This window comes from Cydia amplana, chromosome 5, assembly GCF_948474715.1.
Source record: "Cydia amplana chromosome 5, ilCydAmpl1.1, whole genome shotgun sequence".
In the NCBI taxonomy this organism is placed as follows: Eukaryota; Metazoa; Arthropoda; class Insecta; order Lepidoptera; family Tortricidae; genus Cydia; species Cydia amplana.
The window spans coordinates 156,842-178,623 of record NC_086073.1 but is presented as its reverse complement, the minus strand read 5'-3'; the positions used below and the strand labels follow the sequence as shown (position 1 = coordinate 178,623).

The 21,782-nt window shown below is 41.0% G+C and overlaps 1 protein-coding gene across 1 annotated transcript in view; it reads left to right on the top strand.

The window, feature by feature from the left end:
* Positions 1-5,696: 5,696 nt before the first annotated feature.
* The window catches only part of LOC134647758 (cilia- and flagella-associated protein 43), a 30,287-nt gene continuing 14,201 nt past the window's right edge, over positions 5,697-21,782 (top strand). Inside the window, exons 1-25 of the mRNA XM_063502055.1 lie at positions 5,697-5,855; positions 6,332-6,495; positions 6,764-6,862; positions 6,963-7,125; positions 8,157-8,367; positions 8,453-8,584; positions 8,673-8,860; positions 9,642-9,744; positions 9,891-10,142; positions 10,298-10,433; positions 10,556-10,719; positions 11,016-11,169; positions 11,286-11,510; positions 11,829-12,040; positions 12,351-12,497; positions 12,846-13,027; positions 13,110-13,320; positions 14,146-14,266; positions 15,950-16,068; positions 17,827-17,994; positions 18,516-18,689; positions 18,839-18,966; positions 19,346-19,540; positions 19,767-19,892; positions 20,237-20,342. Coding sequence (XP_063358125.1) covers positions 5,806-5,855; positions 6,332-6,495; positions 6,764-6,862; positions 6,963-7,125; positions 8,157-8,367; positions 8,453-8,584; positions 8,673-8,860; positions 9,642-9,744; positions 9,891-10,142; positions 10,298-10,433; positions 10,556-10,719; positions 11,016-11,169; positions 11,286-11,510; positions 11,829-12,040; positions 12,351-12,497; positions 12,846-13,027; positions 13,110-13,320; positions 14,146-14,266; positions 15,950-16,068; positions 17,827-17,994; positions 18,516-18,689; positions 18,839-18,966; positions 19,346-19,540; positions 19,767-19,892; positions 20,237-20,342 — 3,930 coding nt within the window. The 5' untranslated portion in view covers positions 5,697-5,805. The remainder of the gene's footprint in view (positions 5,856-6,331; positions 6,496-6,763; positions 6,863-6,962; positions 7,126-8,156; positions 8,368-8,452; positions 8,585-8,672; positions 8,861-9,641; positions 9,745-9,890; positions 10,143-10,297; positions 10,434-10,555; positions 10,720-11,015; positions 11,170-11,285; positions 11,511-11,828; positions 12,041-12,350; positions 12,498-12,845; positions 13,028-13,109; positions 13,321-14,145; positions 14,267-15,949; positions 16,069-17,826; positions 17,995-18,515; positions 18,690-18,838; positions 18,967-19,345; positions 19,541-19,766; positions 19,893-20,236; positions 20,343-21,782) is intronic.

Here is a 21,782-nt window from a genome sequence, read left to right as displayed (position 1 = left end):
TGACAGCGTTTTACACAAAAATAAAACGCTAATTAAATAACTTACCATATTCGGAACCTAAAGTAATATATTGAGAGTGGCAACACTGTAGTTAGTCGTATTGTCCTTTTCTAGCATATACGTCCATCTCTCTCCCACACCCCCACCACTTCAGGCAGTTGCGTTTGACAATTTTGACAGTTAGAAACAAACGCAAATTACCTCATTGTCTCAAAATTATACATATTTACACCAGGCAGGATTAAAACTTTAGGTTCCGAATATGGTAAGTTATTTAATTAGCGTTTTATTTTTGTGTAAAACGCTGTCATTAAACAACTGTACCGATATTCGGAACCTAAAGTAATATATTGAGACGTGTTTGTTATCGCCTGGTGGTGGGAAGACGCCAAGCCAATGTGATTATACATGTACTTACATATTATGTATATGTAATATTATTATATTAGGAGTGTTTAATTAATTAATTAATTATGTAGTACACCCTTTATTTTAATACATGTGAGGAGAGAGGTATTTAGTAAAGCATACAATTTTATATACCATTATATTATGATACTAACTTTCCATTTTATATACGTATTTAATGTAGGTACTTATAAATTTTCAACGAAAATAAGTGAGTCACCACAAGGGTGCTATAGTACTTAATTATATGTATGTGAGACTATGTAAAAGAAGATAAGTCAGTCTACTCTTCAGGGAGCATACAACATCTGTGATATGGAGTGATGTAATTAAAATATGAAAAGATAAAAATCATAAAGTACTCGAGTAGTTTTTATTTATAACTCCCAATTATTGACAAATTTGATAATAATTATCTAGTAAGGTAAGCAGTTGCAGGATATAACAAGGACAAGACCTTTCTTATTTCCAGAATCCCTCAGGATTAAGTAGACGAATATTTTAAATATTCGTTATATCACTATCACTACCCACAAAGTTAATATTGGGTAGGTACTTAATAAAATATCATAGGGAATACTTTTAATGATTTTACTGAATTCTTTTAATGACTGTGAGCCAGTGTGAGCTATTTATTTGGTTATAGCTATAAAATGCATTTAATCGTTTGTACGCTTTACTAACGCGAACGCGAGCTAATGGACCTAAACAAACCTTACTTAAAATTGTGAAGGTTACTTTGAGAGCTTAAGCCATATCATAATACTCATGTGGGCACTAGTTACGACGCTTTTTGGTGCTCTTGACGTTCAAATGGTAAATGTAGAATTGCCACAGAGCTTTATCAATGATATTTGTATAGGTGCAGCTCATTCTGCTTATGTTCATGTTTAGCTATCATCAAGTGACCTTAATTGTACTCATTATTGTCTATATATGCAGTATGAGTAGTTTACCTTATCTGGTGCCTACTAGTAGACATAAACTTGATTGTTTCTGAACGCTAAAGTGGCTTAATTTATGTAAACCATTCATAGACATAGCTTAATTCTGAATATTCAGTCTTCTCTTTCCAGATTAAGAATAAGGTACTTAATTCGAAACCTTAGCTCATCGCATATGTGTTTTTAACCAAAATGAAAATTTGTGTTTATTTTGTGATTTTACATTATTTGCAATAACTGTGCGGAACCATGGGGTCCCCGACCTTTTGCCGGGCACCCGTGGGCCCAAAGCCAACAGCGCAGATGCCGTTTAAGAGGAACCTCTATTTTATCCAATGCTAGGGTCAACACTTTGTCGAATATATTTGATATTTATGTATATTTATCCTCCTTATGACCTAAGGGTAGGTAATTGTAACTTTTTGATATCAAATATACGCAGAATAGTCAATTATTTTGTATTCTGAAGTGCATATAATATTACTGGATTTGGGCCAGTGTGCTTTTGTATACTATATCTCTGGCCTACTATATAGGCTAGTCTATTAACATCCCGCCTCCTGGAAGGCAGTATACAGACTTCTTAGATATATTCACGGTAGTGCTAAGAGTGTGGACCTGGTTTTCCGACACTTGACTGCATGAGATTATTTTTTCAGGTCTCGAGCAAGAAGGGTGCCTAGATAGGTTGAGGTCCTCAACTTGTGGATTTGGTAGGAGCAAGACACAGACGGGGTGTAAATTAGTTAATCCACCATGTTTCAAGAGATTCATGTGCATTCATGCCTTCAGGTTACACTGTAGAGACAGACTAACACTTTGGCAGAGTTTTGCTAACATATAATAATAGATTGCATTTGTTTGGGTGTACAATTACATGTTCCACACCAAAAACATAATTATTTATATATTTCAATCTATTTTTGAAAGGTTTGCGTTTCAAAATAGCTTCGCCTTTTCGCAAGGCGTGCTCCTGTTTCCCTATTTTATTGTGCAAAGCGAACAGTATCACAATGCTATAATTTTGTATAAATTGAGAACTAGAGGGTCATGCCCTAGACGTGACCGCCCAGAAACTGTGCTAGAACCGTTCGTACAAACCATTCAGTCACTATTTTTAAAAACCTTTTGTAGTGGGTACATTCCACGGTCTTAAATTTATTAAACGTGTAGTATCAAACTATGACAAGTCATGATAAGTGAAATAAGTGACAACAGTATCTGGTCCGTGCATAGAAGCACTTGCCCTTGAGGTTAGGGCATGGGTAGTTTATTATAAACTTAATCCGTGCATAGGAGCACTTACGATACAGGTGGTTTAAAACTTCCAGGGTCACAATACAGACACAAGGGTGTAAAATACATAATTCATAAACGTCCGTTAGGCCAGTTTTGTATATTTTATTTCAAACATGCTTGTGCAGCACCGCCAGCACATGATAATTTTCCTAATATACCATGGCAGTCAGGGATATAATAATTATGTAAAAAGGTAGGTAACCTTGGTCATGTCGTGTACATAGGTAGGTACTCGTAAACATGTTAACTGAAAGACAAGTGCTCTCCAGCCAAATATAATTTATGCAACTGTGAGCTGCTCTTACATTGGGATCATATGTATTTATTTCTAGTCTGTCATATTGTAGCAGGCCTAGACTTCAAAGGTTTTTAGATGTTTATAGGGCCGTTAAACGGACCCTTTGTACACCTTGAGCAGGCTGTTTGTTTCACACCATGGGTAATATATATTGTAAACATAGCTTATTTCAGAATGGAATCGTAAGCTCTGTCGTGTCGTGAGCTTACCGAGCCTGATTTAATTAGAGTCCACAGATTGTATGGACCTTGGAGGATTGACCACTCCTTATTCTAATTATCAATATTCTGCCTGGGCTTATAGTCGAAATTAGGTGACTAAATCTCTTAGTATTATCTATGCCACCCAAGTTATGAGGCTTAGCGTCTCCAGACCACAATTTTATATTAGGGTGCAAAGATTTTTTCCCATCTTTAAAATAAAAATGAGTCGAGATGGCCTGGAATCTTAGGTTTTTATTTTACCTATTATAATTTTAGAAATGTTATGTAAATGGAAAGCAGTTTTCACTTTTACCACAGTTAATTAGCCCAATTTCGGGTTTAGCCAATAGGGTGTTCGGGACCCTTGAAATAGATTGGTAAACAAAAATGAAAACTCTAATAACGAAGCCTTGCCTATTTCGACTGATTTTTACCCAAAACATTATTTTAAACCATTTTTACATTCTCTAAAAAGAGATATTTACAACTTAATCTTTGTAATATTTTTGTGATTGTGGTCTACTCGCACGCCTGTGTTATGACCATATCATTTATATTTCTGTGAATATGTCTGACGTGCCTTGCGCAGGCTTACATAGGTTATAATACTTCTACCTTAATACGTAGGTTCTACGTAACACGTATTAACTATCCGATCCATTCGTATTCGAAAACACAAATCACTTGAAAGGGTATACCTCCACACATCACCATTTAAGTATTATATAATTTCAACCGTTATTATACACACACAAAGATTTAAACTAACAAGACTCGGAAGAGACTTAATAAAATTAAATTATAATGGTGACACGTGCACGCTTTACCAGCTCGATGTGTTTTCTACCATGTGTTTTAGTATTTTCATTGGCATAGCCACGGTGCGCGCAGGCAGCCTTTGAAAACACTTGCACATCACTATTCCGGATCATTTTTATTTGTCATCAATAACTTGACGTCAGTTTGTGAACGAATCAAAGATTCTTTTGGCACACCTTACGCAGGTGTAAACATGGCAGCCTTGCGCAGGTTTAGATAGGTACATAATATATTGGTTTCATCACAAATAACTTGACGTTAGTTTGTGAACGAATCAAAGATTCTTTTGGCACACCTTACGCAGGTGTAAACATGGCAGCCTTGCGCAGGTTTAGATAGGTACATAATATATTGGTTTCATCACAAATAACTTGACGTTAGTTTGTGAACGAATAAAAGATTCTCTTAGGCGCACCTTAGCAGGTAGAACCATAACAAACGTAAGTTTAAGAATAAGTATCATTCAAATCAAATACCCTGAGTTCCTTGCTCGACAAGGTGAAAGGCTTTACGCCGCTTTAGAAAGTGTCATTCACGGTGACGCGCAGATTTGCCAAAACTAAACTTTAACTCTACAGTTAACTAATATAATTTGACAATATGAACCAAACCATGCGTCTTCGTCAATGAATCAATCTAAAGATTCCCGTATCGTTAATGCCCTTCCATGTCACAGGCTTCCGATTTTATTTGAAACGTTTAATTTAAGTGTACTATTTATGTAGGTAGGTAAGTAGGCTTAAGAATTGACCCTCTTGTATGTAGTTACGTATAGAATTAATAATCAAGTTATTCAAATTCAAAATAACACAAGCACATATAGCACCTACATGCAAGAGTTCTTTTCCTTAACCTTTAAAGCTGTAAATACCTGCTAAGTTATATATTTAAGTAGGTACCTACCTACATAAATCAAAGATCTAGTTGGAGAGATATAAGTTGATAGATACAGAGTGAAATACTTCACGAACGCATGTCATTCTTGCGCAGAGCCATGCTAATCTCTCTCTATGTCTAGTCAGATTTAAGTTTATGTACTGCCGAAGTACTCACTTTCCACAAAAATAAATGCAATGTTTGCGATGTAGGTTTGTTCGTTACCTTGTGTCCCTTAGAGCGGAAATATCGTCGACTCCTATTCGGGTACACGTTATTTATCAGCAAGTTTATTACCAAAAAAATAATTTTGCAATATTATATTAACCCGGAACGGGATAAAAAGATAAATTGCTGATAGATACTTGGACAGATAAAAAACCTACACGTCTATAAGCTAGATAGTTTAACGGAAAACTAAATTTAAATATTTATTTCGAACGGCAAAAGCCGTTAGAAACTGTTTTTCAATATAGTCAGCTAAACTGGGGTACAAATTCAAAAACTCACCAGCAGTTTAGCTTCACGACCTTCCAGATGGAAAAACAGCAAGCCAATGAGGTAATTTGCGTTTGTTTCTAACTGTCAAAATTGTCAAACGCAACTGCCTGAAGTGGTGGGGGTGTGGGAGAGAGATGGAAGTATATGCTAGAAAAGGACAATACGACTAACTACAGTGTTGCCACTCTCAATATATTACTTTAGGTTCCGAATATCGGTACAGTTGTTTAATCCACCGATACGCACCTAAATGCTAAAATTCCAATGAAGACTTGTCGAAGACTCAATAAAACGCTTAAATTTAAAACAGTTTCCGTTGCCTAGGAACCTCGGTCAATGACTGATTAATTATATTCATGTTTTGTTACTAACGTAAGTTAGTAAATAAAATAATATAAATGGTCTGCAATAATTGTATTTCCTTTAATTTTTAAGCATAACCTAAGACAGTTGAAATATGTCTGCAGAAGCACCGGATGAAAATATTGAGTTCCAGACCAAGGCTAGGTAAACTAATTTCCCAATTTACAAGTTTTCAACAATTACTTATTCTGTAAACTTGTAAATTCTCTTATTGTAAACGGCTCTACAGTTTACATTAGGTACCTCTATGGTAGTTCCCAAACCTGTTAGTAGGTACAGGTACCTAAACGTGTCTATAAGGCGTCCAGTTACCACAAGGTCCACAATCCTGCAATTTAAAAAGTATACATTATACATATATGCATTATATTCGTCGATTTCCTTTCACTTATCTATGAGGGTCATGAAGTTATTCTACAACCGTGATCAGGGTTGATCAGGGCTATAACCACGAAGATCGAATTTCGCAAATTGCGGTCATTTTTCTCCGTCACTCTAATTACTTACGCCTACCGGAATATCAATATCCGGAAGTTACGTTGTCAAACTTTAATGCTACACTTTCGGTTTAATTTAAGACCTATTTTACCCGTCTCAGTGATTCATTTTAATTCCTATAGATGGGTGATCCCCCAAAGCCTGGACGCAATGGCGTTTATCGGGCCGGATGTGCTGGCCGTGGCCCACGACCTCTACATCCTGTTCCTGGACTTCAAGCATCACACGGAAACGGTGTACGTCACCAACAACAAGACTGTTGGCGATGGGGTAGATGTCATAGCAGGTAACTGTCGTCTATTTGTTCAAAGTTTCGCCAACTATTCATGGCACATATTGTACGTACCTCTTATATCTCTTTCAGACGCTATTAGTATTATTCCCACAAATAAAATGAAAAATAAGATACCTACTTATGTGTATTGCTGTGCCCGCAATACAAACGAGTCTTCATCAGAGCCGAACTACAGTGGTTTATACTATAATTAGGTCAATACCAGCGGAATATATGTATGATCATGTATGATGTTGTATTCTACCTATTACTCTTGCAGGTCACCGATCCACAATGTTTGCGTTTGCAGAGAAGGTTCGGAATCCAAGAATCTTTATATTGAGTTTTCCTAGCATGACAATCATGGCCGAATTGGAAGGTAACGTAACATTGAAAAAACATACCTAGTGTTCCGATTGTAAACGATATTTAGGCAAAAATAACTACTTACTTGAGCCCGATTCTGTTATATGTTCCAGATCTGGATGTGAATCGCTACAAAGGCCTGTGCATGATGGAAGGTGACCTCGTGTGCGCGTTTAGCGGGTTCCCTAACTACTTGGTGACAGTGTGGAGCTGGCGCACGGCGCAGCGGCTGCTGTGTCTCGAGACCGGTGTTACCAGGCGCAGCCAGCTATACGTGTAATGGCTCCTCTACACGATGGGCCAACGTCGGCCACTCCAAGGGACGCAGCCATGCGGTACAATGAGATAGCAATATCACTTGCTCCCTTTAACGCATAAATGCGTCCCTTGGAGTGGCCGGCGTTAGCCCATCGTGTAGAAGAGCCATAAGATGCCTGATGATGTAGGATCAGAGATACCTATATCTTATGACTACAGATATGCAAGATGCGGAAATTTAAGAAAACCGGCCAAGTACGAGTCGGACTCGCGCACGGAGGGTTCCGCACCATCAACAAAAAATAGAGCAAAACAAGAAAAAAAAAACAAGCAAAAAAACGGTCACCCATCCAAGTACTGACCCCGCCCGACGTTGCTTAACTTCGGTCAAAAATCACGTTTGTTGTATGGGAGCCCCACTTAAATCTTTATTTTATTCTGTTTTTAGTATTTGTTATTATAGCGGCAACAGAAATACATCATCTGTGAAAATTTCAACTGTCTAGCTATCACGGTTTGTGAGATACAGCCTGGTGACAGACGGACGGACGGACGGACGGACGGACGGACAGCGGAGTCTTAGTAATAGGGTCCCGTTTTTACCCTTTGGGTACGGAACCCTAAAAAAGTCGGAAAAGTACCTACTCTGAAATTTCCTGTAAATTACACAGAAATATAAGAAAGTTCAATTTTACGTTTCGGAAAGTTTCAATCCTGATACAAAAATTACACAATTTTGAAAAGTTTCCAACGGCACATCAGTATATGTGACGTTATCTATGAAAAGGGACCTTAATGTCGATGGCGCTTACGCCATTATTAACGATGCGCCGATATAAATACAATGCCACGTGACGCTGTGCGGCGTAAGCGCCATCGACGACAAGGTCCCTTTTCATAGATAATGCCCCATATTTTCCAAATCTGCAATTTGCTGATGCCCGGTCCCGATATACTCCCGATACAATAGCTAGATTGAATATCCGTCAACAACTGACAAGGTATGAAGGTAAGGTAAGAAGGTAATTGATGTATGGTCTAACTTCCAGAGCGAGCCGTACGGGCCTGATGGTATGCGAGTGTTGGGGCGCCGGCCTCCTCGTCTGGGAGGTGGCCCAGTGCTACAAGCTCAACCTGATGATGAAGCGGCCCAAGGAGGAGGTCTCCGGCTGGGAGCTCTCGGAGCCGCCGCTCGTTGGCATATGCTGGTCCAACGACGGCCAGCTGTATGCTATAGATGAAAATGCCCGACTGTATGGTGTAAGCGTAATCTTGACCATTTTTGTGATATATCTAAAAGTCAGTGAACTTCGAAATAAAATGGTTTTATTTTTAAAAATTTTAGGTTCTATCGGATGGTATAAATATGGTCACCAATCTAGAGTGGTCTGTAGATGCCATCGAAGTAATTCACAAACCGTACATTTGTTCTTTTGAACACGGACTTCTAATCTATGGTCCTGATAACTTGGTCAGGGTGAGTAATGTACATTTATAATTCCTCACCTTGATGGTCACGTATTTTTCATTCAGGATTTAATTCAAAGTCTTCGTATGTCTCTTAGTCTCTAAAGAAGTGCGAGTTGCAATGGAAAGTGGTTTGGACGTACGAGCCGGCAGACACGGTGATGCGCCTGGTGTCCAATGCGGTGGGCACTGCCGCCTGCTTGTGGACAGAAACTGGCATGGTCTACAAGATGACGGGCGAGTCGGAGGAGAAGATTGACGTGGAACTGGTCACTTTTAAGCAAAGGTGAAGTAGCAAGTGGCAATAAAAGATGGTACCAGCCACACCTAAAGCGATATTAGGATGAAAACAATTGTTAGTCTTATAACACTTTAAACTCACGCGTTTTGTACACATAATCTAATACCTTTAAACGAGCAATTCTTGCATATTTATTTCTATATTTATATGTATATATATTTCGGGGATCTCGGGAACGGCTCTAACGATTTCGATGAAATTTGCTCATCGAAAATCGATCTAGCTAGGTTTTATCTCCGGGAAACCCGCATTTTTGAGTATTTATATGTTTTCCGACCAAAACTCGGTCTCCCAGATATTTAATGTTATTAAACATATTTAATTTCACAAACGGGTCTAACGCGATATATTTTCATTGTTTTTAGTGTTTTTACCTTAAATTCCGACGTTTCAGCTGAGTTGCACCAGCTGTGGTCACGGAAAGCACGGAAAGACTGACAACCCAGCAAATGTCAACGGAGATATTAATAAAACACCACTAAACTACCCGAAATTAGTTTATAAAAATGTTCGGGGTGGACAAAGAATTTAAGGTAAAAACAATGAAAATATATCGCGTTAGACCCGTTTGTGAAATTAAATATGTGTACAAAACGCGAGAGTTTAAACTAGTTTAAAGTGTTATAAATGTTATAATATTAGGTATTAAGGTATTAACGTCGGAAAAAAGGTAAAGAAATGTTTTTTAATCGCGTTAGACCCGCGTTAATAACATTCATTAATTTTTACGGTGATGATAATCTGAAATTTATTATTATTGTTTCAGGGGTATCCAGAAAATTCAACTGATAGCCCCAAATTTTAAGTATTTAGCTACAATGAACCATGCTGGAGTTCTTTGTGTCTATGAGGTCTATTCGACTAAACTGGTATATAATTATGCTACTTGTAAACTGATACTTGAAATTACATATCTGTTTAGATAAGAGTTTTAGACGAACTTCTGTGGTGTCCCCTTGATCACATAAAATTCCGAAACCGTAAACCGTAAGTACTTAATGGTTGTGTTTAACAGATGGTAATGAAATACGTCGAAGGAAACGACATCTCTTTCCAAGCGAGCCCGGTGGAACCTCTCATTATAATCTTCGGCGAAGTGGGCCCCAACTACGGCATGGTCCTGATGGTGTACGATCCCGATAAAGGATTCACCAAAGTGGGTGGCATGTGCCTCACGCACCAGATCGTGTCGCAGGTCCAGTTCTCGCCGACTGGGAGGGAGGTGGTGGCCGTGGCTATGTCCGCGGGGCACGTCTTCATTTTGGCGGTTGGTATTTTTCAAGCTGCAGAAACATATTAACCTGGTTCCGCAAGTTGTCCATCGATTAAAATTTAACGTCGCAACAAAGTATATGTTTTGCTGAGTAGAAGAATATTGTTACATGTTTTACGTTGGCCCCTGTTTAAAATTTATATTTCCAGCTCTCAGAAGACTACAAGCTGACCCTTATAAGATACATGGAGGTCGGCCGAGGAATAGCCGATTGCTTCCTGATGCCGGTCAACAACGTAATTCGCTGCTTCATCTTGGTCCTCTTCTCGGATAAATTCTTGATTGGTAAATATTATACCTTTACTTATAGCTTATAGTGATTGATAAATGACAAATGACTATTTATTTTTTATATTCATCCTCTATTTAGTTGGCAGTATAAAAATGATACTTAACGCTTTGTCCAGGGGAGCGCATAGCGGTGGTGAACACGGAGACAGGGAAAGACAACAAGTTTGCGGGCAAGATGCAGGGCCCGTACGCGCGGTTGCTGCCACTCGGCACCAAAGACACTATGCTGGGCATCCCGCACCTCTCCCGGCAGTACCACGTACTCAAACTCGCAGCGGACGTAAGCACTTCGCAAGGCACTTGAGACAAATGACCCGTTGCGCTACTTGCGCTGGACCCTCGAGCGAGCCATGGCTCGTATTATTACAATAATAAGACCAGATTCTCTTCCGGCAGTTTCCCATTCTGAAACTCACAGAAAAAAGAACGGACTATATACGTATGCTATTATTAGGTGAATCTATCTGCTACTGCATCTAGACTTCAAGCTGCATGCTGAAAATGTGCACCCCACACCTCTTCTTGATCTTAATAGGTTATGTTTGTTTTGTTAAATTACCTCTATTTCATCAACAGAAAGGTGTAACAATATCAGTCAAGATGGGTCCTATTATCGACACTGGGCACGAGGTGAAATATTTCGACGGATTTTTCACACCAAACGCATTGCTCACCTTCGGTTACGATGGCGCGATCGTCTTGAGACAGCCCGACGGACGATCTAAATACGGTACGGAAAACTGTTTTGACACGCACGCATACTGCATTGTCTAGTCTTTTTATAAATAAGTAATATTAAGATTTCACGGTTACAATCATAAATTCTTGTTTTCAAACCTGCTGCAGATTTACATTTAGCCGTGACCCACCGGTACGAAAACGGCATTAAGCAGGCGGTCATCGACTTGAAGAGCAGTTACATCGTACACCTGGCGGCCAGCCACACCATGGTGGTACACTGCCTCAGGGGCGAGAGTCCGGAGGCGATGCAGGAGCCCAAGCTGGAGGTGCCGGACCAGAAGCTGTTCGACAAGGCTTCCAATGGTCTGACGATCATTGCTTTGGGCGAGAGTAAGGAAACTTACGCCATTTACGTTTTCTAGTACAAAATAGTGTGCTCTGCATTATAGGAATAAATGCGTGATTTATTCCTATTGTTGACGCTCCGGATGGATGGACGTTAGCTCTCCTGCTAGATTTTTCCTTGCACACCGCGTACTGTGCTCGCTATAAGAAAAAGGTGAGTGGCCCTATTAATACAGTATACTTTTATAGTGTGAGATAGTACCTAAATATCAGTGTCAAATTGACATAAGACGATGATGCTTGACATCACACATTTCAAAATAGACGACTTGTTATCAATGAACTTTAATTTTAATTTTTCAGAGAACTACCTAGACCGGCAAGAGGACAAGAAGGTCCACGAGGAGGCGATGGACTACAAGAAGCAGCGCGACGAGGTGGTGACGGCGTTCACCGCGCAGCGCGCGCAGCTGGTCCAGCTGCTGGAGGAGAACGTCGCCGAGATACCGCTGCATCAGCTCTCGTTGGCCGAGTTTAATCTCCACGCAGAGCACAAGAAGGAAAGACTCAAACAGGTGATGTTACCCTAGACACCACAGCGCGCCCTTCCACCGTCAAGTTATATCCTGAATAAACGCTGCTACTGATCAGCTTTAGTCGCCCAGAAACATCAGTGTACAAGTACAGTCAAGAGTGTATAAATATAGGTGCATACATGATATCTACACATAAATATGTCCCATAGCTCTTCTGTCAGCGAATTATAACTACGGGACATATTTTTGAGCAAATTAGTACCTATTATGCACTCATATTTTTACACTTGACTGTACCTGCTTTGGTGTCACATCAGTTCACAAGTTGGTCTTCAACTTCCTTTCTCAGGCGGAACAAGAGCGTTTGATGATTCGCCTCCATACAGAAGCGCGAATTGCGGCTCAAGACAAGGTGACGTTGTGGATCAAGAAATATTGCTGGGACACCATGATGACTCCGCGAGTTAAAATCCTGGCCATCTTCAGCCATTACCAGGCGAGTATTACCTATTGCAGCATTTTAAGTGAAATTTACGGAGCTTCTCGCACAGGAGTAGAAGAAAGCGAAAAGCTCCGTATACACGTTATGATTGGTATCGGTACACCACAGTCAACTTGAGATACGAAATGGAGGTACGATCCGAATGAAACAAGGAAGCTTCTGTCATCTTGAGAGGTGGCTTTGATCTGATGGTCGCACCTAAACTATTCAATAACAAAAAAATACCTATAATATATGATACCTAAAAAATACCTATGATATTATGATACCGGTAATCTCTGGACTTTCCGTACTGTACTGTCTTTGAGTGTTATGAATTTACTCATGTAGTTGTGAATCCAGGTGGAGAACTACGCCGTGCTGCCGACGCAGCGGGACAAGTGGCCGGAGCTGCAGCAGGTGGCGGCGCTGCGCGCGCTCGAGATGGAAAACGACGAGGACCTGTTCAAGCCCTGGGAGGAGCACAAGCCCGAGCCGTCCGCGATCCAACTCCTCCCGACCGAGGCGCCAGGGAACAGGGAAAAGTTAGTGGCGCTTTATCGACTAGGTAGATTCTTTAAGCGATCAAGTGAAAGTTAGATAACGTCGATCGAAACTTTTCGCCAGGTCTACGTTGTCCGTGCGCAGTGCGCGAGCGTTGTCGGGAGGAACCGACAGCCAGTTCCTCGAGGACATGGAGGCGGAGGAGGAGGCCGTGGACCAGTACTGCGTGTCGGGCACCGCCACCCACAAGTTTGTCTCCGTGCCCGGCTACATGATCCCGCAGACCAGGGCGTATACCTTCCTGCAGATGAACTGGTTGCAGCAGATCGTCAAGGTATTATATAACACACGTGTGCCTGGCTACATATATATGATCCCACAGATGAAGGCCTGCGGTTATAATATATTACTCCCTTCAGTCGTGTTTTAATTTATCGCCAATTCGCCACTCGTTTCGAATTTCCTCTTTTCCACACTTGCATCGTAAATAACTATTTTACTGTCGTACATTCTTCTTCAGTCTTTGTTCGTAAGCGTTCAGTGAGCAATTCAAATAGATTAATTTTGTATCAAAGTCAAGCAGAAACGTCTGGCTTAGAATAGAAACAAATTAAAAGTGGAAAAATTGACTCCCCTGTCTAGCCGACAATATGATCAATGGGACGGGTGAGGGCCCGGTTGAGTTGCGAATGTAAGCTGAGATGATAGGTATATTAATAAATCTTTGGCATGTGAATTGCGTTACTAACGCACGTATTACAATAAGAAACTATAGTGACTCGACAATTTGGTGACTTGAGAATGTGACTATATGATAATACTATTACTTATTCTGTGATGTGACTAGTAAGTTGAGAATATGATATTCATACTCGTATTCATATTTTTATTGATAAAGGTGATGAGCTGATGTGAGTTGAGGACATGGTTTAAGTAACGTACTTGCTAATACTATCAACTGGGGCCCGTTTCTCCAAAGCTTGTAACTTGTAAATACAAGCGGATGACAATTTTTGACAGCTGTTGTTAGAGATGGACTCGCACTTGTTTTACAAGTTCCAAGCTTTTGAGAAACGGGCCCCTGCCAATGGGCAATGGCCTACGCTCGACTCGGTCTCTTCTCGTTCTGAAGCGAGATTGACAACAAAGACTGTTTCAGCTGAACGTGCAGAACATGCGGCTGTGGTTCAACAAGCAGTTCGACGAGCTGATGGCGGCCAAGAAGAGGGAGGTGGGGCTCGTGTGCGAGCGCAACGCCAGGCTCCGCTTCATCATTGACGGCATGTTCCATCACGCTATGCTCATTTCATTGTTTTAGTGCTTCCTTATTTCCTTCCCATCAAGGGGAATTGTCTGCATAAGGCTTCTGTAAAACTGTATTAAGAGAAAGCTATTAATTAACGTGCTCGAGTTAGGTTACGTTACTATGCGTAACCTTAAGAGCCAACAGGAGCTAAGATTTAAATATTTTAGGTAAATATACCCGTCTCGCTAACGGAAGCGGCTCCTAAAACTAGTGCGATAAGGACAAGGCGAAAAATTCTGCGTAAAAATCTCAAAAATCGAGGTTTCGTACTCGACTGTTTCCTCCTCCAAAACTTAACCAATCGTAATCAAATTTGGAAATCTAAATGATTATGACATTATCTTTGTCGGACCGTTTTGCTTTTTTGACTAATTGATGTCAGTTTTAAATAGCACGCCTCTCTCAATAATTTGTTAATAATATTAATGACAAAAATAAAATGAATGGATTAAAATGTAATATAATTGTATATATAATGTAATCATTGACATGTAAAATGTATTGTACCATTTTATCAATAAATAAATGAATGAATGAATGAATGAATTGCGGCATAGTCAATTAGGCCATTATGGCCATTTTTGAAGGGCTCTAGCGCCTTAAAAAACAAAAATATCAAAAAAAGCAAAACGGTCCGACACAGATATTGACAATATTAATATGTGTTGAAAAAAGCATTGCTCTAGCTTCAAAACCCACGGAGGAAACAGTCGAGTACGTTTGTATGGAGAAATGACCACTCCTGTTGGCTCTTAAGTGTAAGGCCTGAGTGGACGCTCGAGTTGGGCGTGCAGCGGAGCGGGGCGTGCGGCGTGCATGTTAAACAAATGCAAACGTATAGGAGCGGCCTTAGTGCACGCCCTGATCCCGACGCTACGCTGCACGCCCCGCCGAACGCTCCGCGACGCGTGGCGTCGGGGTCAGGTCAGGAGTAATTTAAGCAGCGTGCACTAAGGCCGCTCCTATACGTTTGCATTTGTTTAACATGCACGCCGCACGCCCCGCTCCGCTGCACGCCCAACTCGAGCGTCCACTCAGGCCTTACACTAACTTGCAATGTAGGTAACTATTGTATTTACTGTTTGTAAGGGTCAAATCTAGCAAGTTAAATTTGACTCATTGCCTGGTTTCCGATGAAGATGAAAATTTGCATACGCATGTATGTCGGGTGATAATGCAATATTTTGCATAGGTAAGTAATTTCCATTTGAAATGAACAAATTAAACGAATGATTTTGTGACCATAATGGTTCTGCGTCGACTCTTCCCCATTTCTGGTGACGGTGTCGTAACGGCGACGACACTGCGACCGGAATTGTGACCGGAAAAGACGGTGTGGACGCAAAATGTGTCTACACCGTGTCGTAACGGTGACCGAAAATGGTTATATGGGTGGTACCATCGAGCTGATCTGATGATGGAAACAGGAGGTGGCCATTAGGAACTCTGTGATAAAACAACGCAACCTTATTGTGTTTGGGATTTTTAGAATTATCTCGATGAGTATTAGTTGCCTGTAGAAAGAAAAGTACAGTTAACGATAATAGCTTGTACCGAACGTGAAATTTTTGCCAAAAACTTATTTTTTACACAAGTTGCACTGCAAGCTGATGCAAGATCCGAATCCTCGAATACGGTATAAGAAGTTGTATTACAGAGCTGAACAAGCTGTCAGACCTTCGCGGCAGTTTCCACCACCTCGTGATCCAGATCAAGGACCCGCAGTGGGCGCAGGACGAGCAGCCTGAGCGGCTCATCAAAGTCGACCCTGGGGAGGTAGAGTGGGCCATTTTATTTAAAGTTGTCCCCTACACTTTGTTTTTTAATATGTGAATTTCGATGTTATTTCTACTCAGAATCAAGAGCTCTTGCTATCGTAATAGGAGAAAAAAAGTGTCCCATGGTTTTTTTCTCATTCCGTTACCATTTTTCATAGACTTTGTATGGCGGTCACGGAATGGAAAGATCGAAAAATTTATGGAAATTTTGGGACACTTATTCTTCTATTAGAATCAAAAGAGTTCATGATTCTGAGTAGAAATAACATGAAAAATCCCAATTTTGAAAAAAAAGTGAAGGGGACAACTTTAAATATAATGGCCCAGGTGTCGTACCTATAGGTACGTACTTCTAGCTTTAAAGCTAAACGCACAATTAGGTACGTACGTGTCTTGCCTGAAGAATAAACTTTTCTTGGATATTGCAACATAGTACATTACTTTAAATACGGCCTTTAGTAAAAGTATGACCGCCGATGTCTTGAGGAACAGTCCATAATAGATATAAGAGATTATATTCTCGTTACCTTAATATGTAGTACATTATTGTCGAGGATCGGAAGTAGCTTGACGGAAGTAGCGGACGACCTTGGGAGTACGTTTAATTGAATCCGAAGCCAGCAAGTAGCCTTCCAGCCGAGTCATATATAGTGCTTTTCTCAAAAATGGTGCAAGAAATAGAAATATTTTACAGAAGCAATGTTCTAATTTTCACAGAAAAAAGTAAAATCATTAACCTCCTATGGTCCAGCCATACAAACGACACATCCAAAATTTGCCACTGAAATTTTAACCTAAACTGTAGGCAATAAAGTTGATTTTGCGTTGTTTGAAAATTGAACGAAACAAAGCAAAAGCGACTCTGTTCCAATTGAACATGGTTTAAAATAGTTTAAATTACATCGAACCGAATAGGTACTATAAGTAGGACCTTGGGCCTTAGGAGGTTAAAAAGATTTGCTTGCCACCTTAAAAAAAAAGGAAGTGTATTTTTCTGCTGAAAATACGCCAACGTATTTAAGACACTTAAATACATAGTCGCGGTACCAACATTATATTAATAAGTGCTGATCATCTGTTTGGCTGTTTAATGGACCTATGCCTTCATTTGATATGGCCATTTAAAGTTTTAAAAAGTTTGGAACTCGTTAAATAATGGAATTTGTATGCAACATTGCAGTCCCGAAATCGAGACTGCAATGTTTTTAACTTTTTAATTTTTTGAATGACCATAAACTACGCACTTCGCGACCTATTTTTTAACCGGCAGCGTCGACTTTGCCGTCCATTTTTAGGGTTCCGTACCCAAAGGGTAAAAACGGGACCCTATTACTAAGACTCCGCTGTCCGTCCGTCCGTCTGTCACCAGGGTGTATCTCACGAACCGTGATAGCTAATAGACAGTTGAAATTTTCACAGATGATGTATTTCTGTTGCTGCTATGATAACAAATACTAAAAACAGAATAAAATAAAGATTTAAGTGGGGCTCCCATACAACAAACGTGATTTTTGACCGAAGTTAAGCAACGTCGGGCGGGGTCAGTAGTACTGACTCAGTACTTGGATGGGTGACCGTTTTTTTGCTTGTTTTGCTCTATTTTTTGTTGATGGTGCGGAACCCTCCGTGCGCGAGTCCGACTCGCACTTGGCCGGTTTTTGAGAAAAAACAGATCAACCGTGTGCGTTCTGCATTATGTGCCTCTTATTTGTACATTTATTTATTAGTTGGTAAGGTCGTTTTGTTTTGTTATCAGTGCTCGATAGAGCCATACATCAGCCCGAGCCAGATCGTGATCCCGCCGCCCGAGGGCGGGCCGAAGGACGACTTCCGCGAGCGCGCGCTCGTTGAGATGATGGACGGCGTGCTCGAGAAGCTGTGGCACGAGGAGATCAAGAAGCCGATCCCGATGCCGCAGTGCATGGTGAGTGGCACTTCTTGCAGTGGCAAACTTACCAACGCCACAGAATAAATAATAGTACTAAGTACAGAAGACTCACTCTCTAACAAAACGCGTCTGTGCCAATGCTTGCGAAAACCACCAGTCGGAATCAGGTCGTACCTTACGTAATACCGAAGTCTCAGAAGTTTCTTAAACTAGTGCAGAGTCTTGTAAAAACGAGCCGAGATCTCCAAATTGAGACGCAAATGACTCGATTCGAGTTCCTACCAACACTAATAGAGAGTGATTTTAAACGTCAAACTTCTATGCTATCAACATAGTTGCATTGCAGAGTTATCTTGGTCTGACTCTATAAATAAACAAGCACTTAGCTCTGCAGCGAGTGGCAGGCAACACTATGGCAAAATTAAAATTCCTACGAAAATATATCGTTTATTGTTAGACCCGCACAATCTATTTCGTCACTGCAGAGTTGCAGTGCAGGCTTACACAGGCATATTTTCCCCTCTTAATGATAGTAGTGACTTTACAATGACCCGCAGTTGGACAAAGATCCAGAGCATTTCAACGAAGACGACTTACGCGTCGTGTTTGAATACGAAGCCAAGGTGGCGTTCCGCAACGAGGAGCGAGACAAGTACCGCAAGATGCTGCACGCCGAGTACGCCAAGCTCAGCCAAGTGCTCAACGAGGGCGTCGTCAAGTTCAACGCCAAGGTGCGACCAGCCAATTACGCATGGCCAAAAATAAATTCAGATAGTAAATGGATTCGTTTTAATACTAAATACTTAAACTAAAACCAAAACTTGTCTCAAAATAAAATCTAAAAGTACGTACACGCGTATACCTACACATTGTCTTCTAGGTGAAAGATACATGGTTGCTGAAGCTCAAAGTAGACTCGGTTATCGGACAAGAGAACCTCAACCTGATGCGACTTCGTCGAGCCAACCTGGACCGCGTGGAAATGGCCGAGAAAATAGAGCACTTTAGGTATACTTAACTGTTTTAGTTTAGTTAAGATAAGAATATACAGGGTGCCCGGTAATTAGTGGATAACCTTCTAACCACCGACAGAGCACCTTAGGCTGGTCCAGAAAATGCACTTATAGGTCTAGTAAAAGTTTCGTGGTTTTCGAGATAATCGAACTTTTCTGTTTTAATGGCTAGCTCCAATTAAAAAAGACAGAAAAGTTCGATTATCTCGAAAACCACGAAACTTTTACTAGACCTATAAGTGCATTTTCTGGACCAGCCTAATAAGGTGCTCTGTCGGTGGTTAGAAGGTTATCCACTAATTACCGGGCACCCTAGCTGTATAGAGCTGTACTCTTTTTCAGCTAGAGTCACTAATTTCGTAGAAAAATTCCAGAGCGGAGATAGCGAAGTACTCGGCCGAAGAAGAGTCGTTGATGGAGCAGCTGCAGCAGATCCAGGAGCAGGGCGCGGAGGTGCAGGCGGCCTACGACGCGCTGGCGCAGAAGGACAAGTACCTCGAGCGCACCTTCAAGAACCACTTCGCGGACCTCTCGCCCATCATTGTTGATCAGTGTTACAAGTTCTTCAAGTTAGTTAAAGTTCATAGTAATCATTTTTCAAGAAACTAGGCAATGCAGTCTTCCCGAAATCGTTCGGTTACGCCCAATTTAATGGTCTATCTGGTCTATCATAACAAATTGAGTTACATTTCTATTTCAGTCTGATATTTTCCTTTGTGAATGAGGGGTGCATAGCAAGAAACAGGTTCAATAGAAAAGTCAAATTTCTAAGTATACGAACTCGACTGATTGCAGGAAAAGGCCGAAATGGCACATGCGAGCGACCATGACGCCGGTGGTGCTGTACGGGCTGGCGAATGCCGTGCTCAGCGGCGTGCGGCCCGCGCTGCTGCATCCCGACTGCGTCGACTTTTTCAAAGGGTACTTACACGTTCAGAGAAAAAACTAAAGCTGTAATAAATCGAGGCTAAACTAGAATTCCTTTAATATTTTATAACCAGTTGACAGCACAGTGGCATCGGCATCTATTTCCCAGCCGTTGTCATGTTTCTGATAAAAAGCCTTCATTATCGATGATCCAATGTCAATGAGCCATTAGAAAGCAGACAGCGGCTTGAACGGCTTGGTGCCGATCGATGTTGATGCCACTTCTGGTTAAGTGGTTATAAGGTTAATAACCATGTTTGTATTTGGCATCCGTTTTCCACCTCAGAATCCTACGTCAATATTACTTTATTAGAATGAGATGATGATTTTGTCAATAGGGTCGAAGTGCTGGATCAGATAAGCAACATGCCGCCAGTGATGGACGAAGGGCTGTGGACAACCATGGTCAAGCTGCGGCGAGTTAAGATTGAAAATGAGATACGGGTAAGGCTGTTATGGTATCCTGCTTTGTAGGACTTTTTCCATTTATGTCGATGAGGTCCCCATAAACGTTTCTCAGTGGCAGTGTGTGGCAGTTTGGCACCCTTGCGCAATGTCTCCGACTTTTTGGCGAGTAAGGGTCTTTGCAGAGATGTACAAAATGGTTTTAAAAAAGCATTTAAATACAAAATGCAAAATACTTTTCAGATTTACTATTTCAAATGCAAAATACGAAATAGTTTTGCGTTTTGTATTTCAAATGCTAAATGCAAAATATAAAAATTTTACCTTCCAATAAAATTATTATTATGTTTCCTTCCACGTCTGAGATCTTCATTGAGAGCGTAACGCCTCCGGTGACCGATAGATGCCGCTAGCGTCTATGTAGTCGCTCCGCCGCCTCGCCGTGACGTAGTTCCGCTTCCCTTTCCTGCAAACAGACGCCCGCCCCCCGCCACTCGCCGCCGCTATGTCATTGTTGAGGAGAAGTACCGTCGGTATAAAAGTAGCCTAGTAGCCTGCCAGGAAGGCATTACTCAGATCTCAGACGTGGAAGGAAACATAATAATAATTTTATTGGAAGGTAAAATTGTTATATTATGTGTTCCGTTCCACGTCTGAGATCTTCATTGAGACCTGTTTATTATCTCCTGGTGGCGAGTCAGCGGGCGCGCAAGCGTTAGGGCTACACCTACTGTCATATAACTCAGAGAAAGAATAAATATATACGCCTTATTGCAACCCATGAGATCACAATAACTCGATATAATGATGCATTACAGGAAATTGAGAATTTAAACTGTAATCCCAGGTTCGAATCTGACGTTAAACTGGTTTGCGAGATTTCTCATTCGAAATCGCATCCGATCCGCAGAATCTCGGCGATAGGATCGTCTAAAGAAAGAGTCATGTTCCCAATTAACTTAAGCCAAAATATCGCTAAGTAATTGGATAGTTTTCCAGCTAATTTAGTGATTAAGTACATCATGGATCGAAAGCAATCGTAGGCGAGGCCGGATTGGATGAGACTACTGTGTCTGAAGGAAATAAGCGCAGTGTCCCTAACATTTTGTGTAATTCTCACAAGTTGACGTACCCAGACTACCTACTGGGTCTATACTTTATTCCGAAGCTTCTAAGAGAGTCCAGTCGGTGAGACACGTTATCTGGTTTAGAACCGAATTTCGGACACAAAATAATAGCGTCAAAGTTATCTGTGTAATTGCCTGGGCTACAGTGTAGTAGGGTAAGGTCATTGACCCTGCGGCCTGATGCTAACAGTAAAGGTGCGGCAGCTCTTCTATATAGGTACGTTGTAGGATTATTCAAGTTAGGGCAAGTAATTTGAATAAGATTTCTTGCGTCCCAAGCTGGTGGTTTGGGAGGCGCTGGTCTCGCTATTAATGACGATGGACGAAGGCATAGTGTCCGATAGTGGTTCAC